The 7500-nt window shown below is 49.2% G+C and overlaps 1 protein-coding gene across 2 annotated transcripts in view; it reads right to left on the bottom strand.

The window, feature by feature from the left end:
- LOC130129961 (piezo-type mechanosensitive ion channel component 2-like) overlaps positions 1-7500 on the bottom strand; it is a 203520-nt gene that overhangs the window by 49061 nt on the left and 146959 nt on the right. For both annotated transcript variants that reach the window (XM_056299667.1, XM_056299668.1), the window contains one exon: positions 3828-3915. In XM_056299667.1, coding sequence (XP_056155642.1) covers positions 3828-3915 — 88 coding nt within the window. The remainder of the gene's footprint in view (positions 1-3827; positions 3916-7500) is intronic.

The following is a 7500-nucleotide window of genomic DNA, read 5'->3' as shown; positions in this document are numbered from 1 at the left end:
CACAGACAGAGCCCTGTCTATCACTATGGTAACTACAGACAGACACACAGACACACAGACAGAGCCCTGTATATCACCATGGTAACTACAGACAGACACACAGACACACAGACAGAGCCCCGTCTATCACCATAGTACTTACAGACAGACAGACAGACACACAGACAGAGCCCTGTCTATCACCATGGTAACTACAGACAGACACACAGACACACAGACAGAGCCCTGTATATCACCATGGTAACTACAGACAGACACACAGACACACAGACAGAGCCCCGTCTATCACCATAGTACTTACAGACAGACAGACAGACACACAGACAGAGCCCTGTCTATCACCATGGTAACTACAGACAGACACACAGACAGAGCCCTGTCTATCACCATGGTACTTACAGACAGACACACAGACAGAGCCCTGTATATCACCATGGTACTTACAGACAGACAGACAGGCAGACAGACCAGACAGACAAACAAACAGACCAGACAGACAGAGCCCTGTCTATCACCATGGTAACTACAGACAGACAGACAGACACACAGACAGAGCCCTGTCTATCACCATGGTAACTACAGACAGACACACAGACACAGCCCTGTCTATCACCATGGTACTTACAAGCAGACAGACAGGCAGACAGACCAGACAGACAAACACACAGACCAGACAGACAGAGCCCTGTCTATGACCATGGTAACTACAGACAGACACACAGAAGGAGCCCTGTATATCACCATGGTAACTACAGACAGACACACAGACAGAGCCCTGTCTATCACTATGGTAACTACAGACAGACACACAGACACACAGACAGAGCCCTGTATATCACCATGGTAACTACAGACAGACACACAGACACACAGACAGAGCCCCGTCTATCACCATAGTACTTACAGACAGACAGACAGACACACAGACAGAGCCCTGTCTATCACCATGGTAACTACAGACAGACACACAGACAGAGCCCTGTCTATCACCATGGTACTTACAGACAGACACACAGACAGAGCCCTGTATATCACCATGGTACTTACAGACAGACAGACAGGCAGACAGACCAGACAGACAAACAAACAGACCAGACAGACAGAGCCCTGTCTATCACCATGGTAACTACAGACAGACACACAGACAGACAGACAGAGCCCTGTCTATCACCATGGTAACTACAGACAGACACACAGACACAGCCCTGTCTATCACCATGGTACTTACAGACAGACAGACAGGCAGACAGACCAGACAGACAAACACACAGACCAGACAGACAGAGCCCTGTCTATGACCATGGTAACTACAGACAGACACACAGAAGGAGCCCTGTCTATCACCATGGTAACTACAGACAGACACACAGACAGAGCCCTGTATATCACCATGGTAACTACAGACAGACACACAGACACACAGACAGAGCCCTGTCTATCACCATGGTACCTACAGACAGACACACAGACACACAGACAGAGCCCTGTATATCACCATGGTAACTACAGACAGACACACAGACACACAGACAGAGCCCTGTCTATCACTATGGTAACTACAGACAGACACACAGACACACAGACAGAGCCCTGTATATCACCATGGTAACTACAGACAGACACACAGACACACAGACAGAGCCCCGTCTATCACCATGGTACTTACAGACAGACAGACAGACAGACAGACAGACAGACAGACAGACAGAGCCCTGTCTATCACCATGGTAACTACAGACAGACACACAGACAGAGCCCTGTCTATCACCATGGTACTTACAGACAGACAGACAGGCAGACAGACCAGACAGACAGACAAACAAACAGACCAGACAGACAGAGCCCTGTCTATCACCATGGTAACTACAGACAGACACACAGACACACAGACAGAGCCCTGTCTATCACCATGGTAACTACAGACAGACACACAGACACAGCCCTGTCTATCACCATGGTACTTACAGACAGACAGACAGGCAGGCAGACCAGACAGACAAACACACAGACCAGACAGACAGAGCCCTGTCTATGACCATGGTAACTACAGACAGACACACAGACAGAGCCCTGTCTATCACCATGGTACCGACAGACAGACAGACAGACAGACGGACAGACAGAGTCCTGTCTATCACCATGGTACCTACAGACACACAGACACACAGACAGAGCCCTGTCTATGACCATGGTAACTACAGACAGACACACAGACAGAGCCCTGTCTATCACCATGGTACCGACAGACAGACAGACAGACGGACAGACAGAGTCCTGTCTATCACCATGGTACTTATAGACAGACAGACAGGCAGACAGACCAGACAGACAAACACACAGACCAGACAGACAGAGCCCTGTCTATGACCATGGTAACTACAGACAGACACACAGACAGAGCCCTGTCTATCACGATGGTACCGACAGACAGACAGACAGACGGACAGACAGAGTCCTGTCTATCACCATGGTACCTACAGACAGACAGACACACAGACACAGCCCTGTCTATCACCATGGTACTTACAGACAGACAGACAGACAGGCAGACCAGACAGACAAACACACAGACCAGACAGACAGAGCCCTGTCTATCACCATGGTACTTACAGACAGACAGGCAGACCAGACAGACAAACACACAGACCAGACCGACAGAGCCCTGTCTATCACCATGGTACCGACAGACAGACAGACAGACGGACAGACAGAGTCCTGTCTATCACCATGGTACCTACAGACAGACAGACACACAGACACAGCCCTGTCTATCACCATGGTACTTACAGACAGACAGACAGACAGACAGACAGACAGACCAGACAGACAAACACACAGACCAGACAGACAGAGCCCTGTCTATCACCATGGTACCGACAGACAGAAAGACAGACGGACAGACAGAGCCCTGTCTATCACCATGGTACCTACAGACAGACAGACAGACAGACGGACAGACAGAGTCCTGTCTATCACCATGGTACCTACAGACAGACAGACACACAGACAGAGCCCTGTATATCACCATGGTACTTACAGACAGACAGACAGACAGACAGACCAGACAGACAAACACACAGACCAGACAGACAGAGCCCTGTCTATCACCATGGTACCGACAGACAGAAAGACAGACGGACAGACAGAGCCCTGTCTATCACCATGGTACCTACAGACAGACAGACAGACAGGCAGGCAAACAGACCAGACAGACAGAGCCCTGTCTATCACTATGGTGACAGACAGACAGACACACAGACACAGCCCTGTCTATCACCATGGTACTTACAGACAGACAGACAGGCAGACAGACCAGACAGACAAACACACAGACCAGACAGACAGAGCCCTGTCTATGACCATGGTAACTACAGACAGACACACAGACAGAGCCCTGTCTATCACCATGGTACCGACAGACAGACAGACAGATGGACAGACAGAGTCCTGTCTATCACCATGGTACCTACAGACAGACAGACAGACAGACAGACAGACAGACAGACAGACAGACAGACAGACAGACAGACAAACACACAGACCAGACAGACAGAGCCCTGTCTATCACCATGGTACCGACAGACAGACAGACAGACGGACAGACAGAGCCCTGTCTATCACCATGGTACCTACAGACAGACAGACAGGCAGGCAAACAGAACAGACAGACAGAGCCCTGTCTATCACTAAGGTGACAGACAGACAGGCATTGTGGTAAACAGATGGATAGAGACAGATTTACAGACAACCATAGAGACATGTTAACAGATGGACAGAAAGACAGACAGATATGCCGTTCTAAGAGGCGGGCTTCGAGACAGACATACCAAACTGGATCAGCACCATGACAAGAAAGGCTTCAGGAACTTGGTCTTCTGAGAGTGAGGAAGTGATGTCAGCAGCTGCAGTGTGTTTCTATAACAGTGACAGGAAGTCAGAAATTACAATAGAAATATATAAATGTAAATATAATAGAATATAATGTACCAGAATAGAATACAATATAATAGGACAGGGCATCCCAGTAGACACACAGACAGAGCCCTGTATATCACCATGGTACTTACAGACAGACAGACAGGCAGACAGACCAGACAGACAAACAAACAGACCAGACAGACAGAGCCCTGTCTATCACCATGGTAACTACAGACAGACACACCATGGTGTTAACCCAGCCACTGAGGATGCACAAGCCAGTACATCCTTAGTGCCGGTCCCACGCCCGGACAAAGGGGGAGGGTTGCGTCAGGAAGGGCATCCGGCGTAAAATCTTTGCCAAATCAAATATGCGGATCATAAATAAGACTTACATACCGGATCGGTCGAGGCCCGGGCTACCAACGACCGCCACCGGTACTGTTAACCAGCAGGGTGTCGGTGGAAACTATGCTACTGTTGGGCGAAGGAGAAGGAGAGGGGGAAAGCATGTCCAGAGGCAGCTAGAGAGGAGGAAGGCTAGGCATGTGGAGGTGAGAGTTGGAACTTTGAATGTTGGCACTATGACTGGTAAAGGGAGAGAGCTGGCTGACATGATGGAAAGAAGAAAGGTAGGCATACTGTGTGTGCAAGAGACCAGGTGGAAGGGGAGTAAGGCCAGGAGTATCGGAGGTGGGTTCAAACTCTTCTACCATGGTGTGAATGGGAGGAGAAATGGGGTAGGGCTAATTCTGAAGGAAGAGTATGTCAAGAGCGTGCTGGAGGTGAAGAGAGTGTCAGACAGAGTGAGGAGTGTGAAGCTGGAAATTGAAGGTTTATTGCTGAATGTTATCAGCGCATATGCCCCGCAAGTTGGGTGTGAGATGGATGAAAAAGAAGAATTCTGGAATGAGTTGGACGACGTGGTGGAGAGGGTACCCAAGGAGGAGAGAGTGGTGATTGGAGCGGACTTCAACGGACATGTTGGTGAAGGGAACAGAGGTGATGAGGAGGTGATGGGAAGGTATGGAGTCAAGAAGAGAAATGTGGAAGGACAGATGGTGGTCGATTTTGCGAAAAGGATGGAAATGGCTGTGGTGAATACATATTTCAAGAAGAGGGAGGAACACAGGGTGACGTACAAGAGTGGTGGAAAGTGCACACAGGTGGACTATATCTTATGTAGAAGGCGCCATCTAAAAGGGATTGGAGACTGCAAGGTGGTGACAGGGGAGAGCGTAGCTAGGCAGCATCGCATGGTGGTCTGTAGGATGACTTTGGAGACCAAGAAGAGGAAGCGAGTGAAGACACAGCCGAAGATCAAATGGTGGAAGTTGAAGAAGGAAGAGTGTTGTGTGGAGTTCAGGCAGGAGTTAAGACAGGCACTGGGTGGTAGTGGAGAGTTGCCAGATGGCTGGAAAACCACTGCAGAAATAGTGAGGGAGACAGCTAGGAAGGTACTTGGTGTGTCATCAGGACAGAGGAAGGAAGACAAGGAGACTTGGCGGTGGAATGAGGAAGTACAGCAAATTATACAGAGGAAAAGGTTGGCAAAGAAGAAGTGGGATAGTCAGAGAGATGAAGAAAGTAGACAGGAGTACAAGGAGATGCAGCGTAAAGCAAAGAGAGAGGTGGCAAAGGCAAAGGAAAAGGCGTATGGTGAGTTGTATGACAGGTTAGACACTAAGGAAGGAGAAAAGGACTTGTACTGATTGGATAGACAGAGGGACCAAGCTGCAAAGGATGTGCAGCAAGTTAGGGCGATCAAGGATAGAGATGGAAATGTGCTGACAAGCGAGGAGAGTGTGCTAAGAAGGTGGAAGGAGTACTTTGAGGGGCTGATGAATGAAGAAAATGAGAGAGAGAGAAGGTTGGATGATGTAGGGATAGTGAATCAGGAAGTTCAGCGGATTAGCAAGGAGGAAGTGAGGGCAGCTATGAAGAGGATGAAGAATGGAAAGGCAGTTGGTCCTGATGACATACCTGTGGAGGCATGGAGATGTTTAGGAGAGATGGCAGTGGAGTTTTTAACTAGATTGTTTAACACAATCCTGGAAAGTGAGAGGATGCCTGCGGAGTGGAGAAGAAGCATACTGGTACCGATTTTCAAGAACAAGGGCGATGTGCAGAACTGTAACAACTACAGAGGTATAAAGTTGATCAGCCACAGCATGAAGATATGGGAAAGAGTAATAGAAGCTAGGTTAAGAGGAGAGGTGACGATCAGCGAGCAGCAGTATGGGTTCATGCCATGAAAGAGCACCACAGATGTGATGTTTGCTTTGAGAATGTTGATGGAGAAGTATAGAGAAGGCCAGAAAGAGTTACATTGTGTCTTTGTAGATTTAGAGAAAGCTTATGACAGGGTGCCGAGAGAGGAGGTGTGGTATTGTATGAGGAAGTCAGGAGTTACAGAGAAGTATGTAGGAGTGGTGCAGGATACGTATGAGGGAAGTGTGACAATGGTGAGGTGTGCGGTTGGAATGACAGATGGGTTCAAGGTGGAGGTGGGATTACATCAAGGATCGGCTCTGAGCCCTTTCTTGTTTGCAATGCTGATGGACAGGTTGACGGACAAGATCAGGCAGGAGTCTCCATGGACGATGATGTTCGCGGATGACATAGTGATCTGTAGCGAGAGTAGGGTGCAGGTGGAGGAGAGCCTGGAGAGGTGGAGGTATGCACTGGAGAGAAGAGGAATGAAAGTCAGTAGGAGCAAGACAGAATACCTATGCGTGAATGAGAGAGAGGACAGTGGAATGGTCAGGATGCAAGGAGTGGAGGTGACAAAGGCATTTGAGTTTAAATACTTGGGGTCAACTGCCCAAAGTAATGGGGAGTGCAGGAGAGAGGTGAAGAAGAGAGTGCAGGCAGGTTGGAGTGGGTGGAGAAGTGTGTCAGGAGTGATTTGCGACAGAAGGGTATCAGCAAGAGGTAAAGGGGAAAGTTTACAAGATGGTTGTGAGACCAGCTATGTTATATGGTTTGGAGACAGTGGCACTGACGAAAAGACAGGAGGTGGAGGTGGAGGTGGCAGAGATGAAGATGATAAGATTTTCACTGGGAGTAACGAAGAAGGACAGAATTAGGAACGATTATATTAGAGGGACAGCTCAGGTTGGACGGTTTGGAGACAAAGCAAGAGAGACAAGATTGAGATGGCTTGGACATGTGTGGAGGAGAGATGCTGGGTATATTGGGAGAAGGATGCTGAATATGGAGCTGCCAGGGAAGAGGAGAAGAGGAAGGCCAAAGAGGAGGTTTATGGATGTGGTGAGGGAGGACATGCAGGTGGCTGGTGTGACAGAGGAAGACGCAGAAGACAGGAAGAAATGGAAACGGATGATCCGCTGTGGCGCCCCCTAACGGGAGCAGCCGAAAGTAGTAGAGAGGACAGGGCATCCCAGTAGCGTGGCGGTCTTTTCCGTTGCCTACCAACACGGGGAGTGCTGGTTCGAGTCCCCGTGTTGCCTCTGGCTTGGTCAGGTATCCCTACATACACAATAGGCCGTGTCTGCGGGTGAGAAGCTGGATGTGGGTATGTGTGCTGGTCGCTGCACTAGCGCCTCCTCTGGTTGGTTG

The sequence above is a fragment of the Lampris incognitus genome, chromosome 19 (assembly GCF_029633865.1).
Source record: "Lampris incognitus isolate fLamInc1 chromosome 19, fLamInc1.hap2, whole genome shotgun sequence".
NCBI lineage: Eukaryota > Metazoa > Chordata > Actinopteri > Lampriformes > Lampridae > Lampris > Lampris incognitus.
This window is presented reverse-complemented; position numbering and strand designations above follow the sequence as displayed.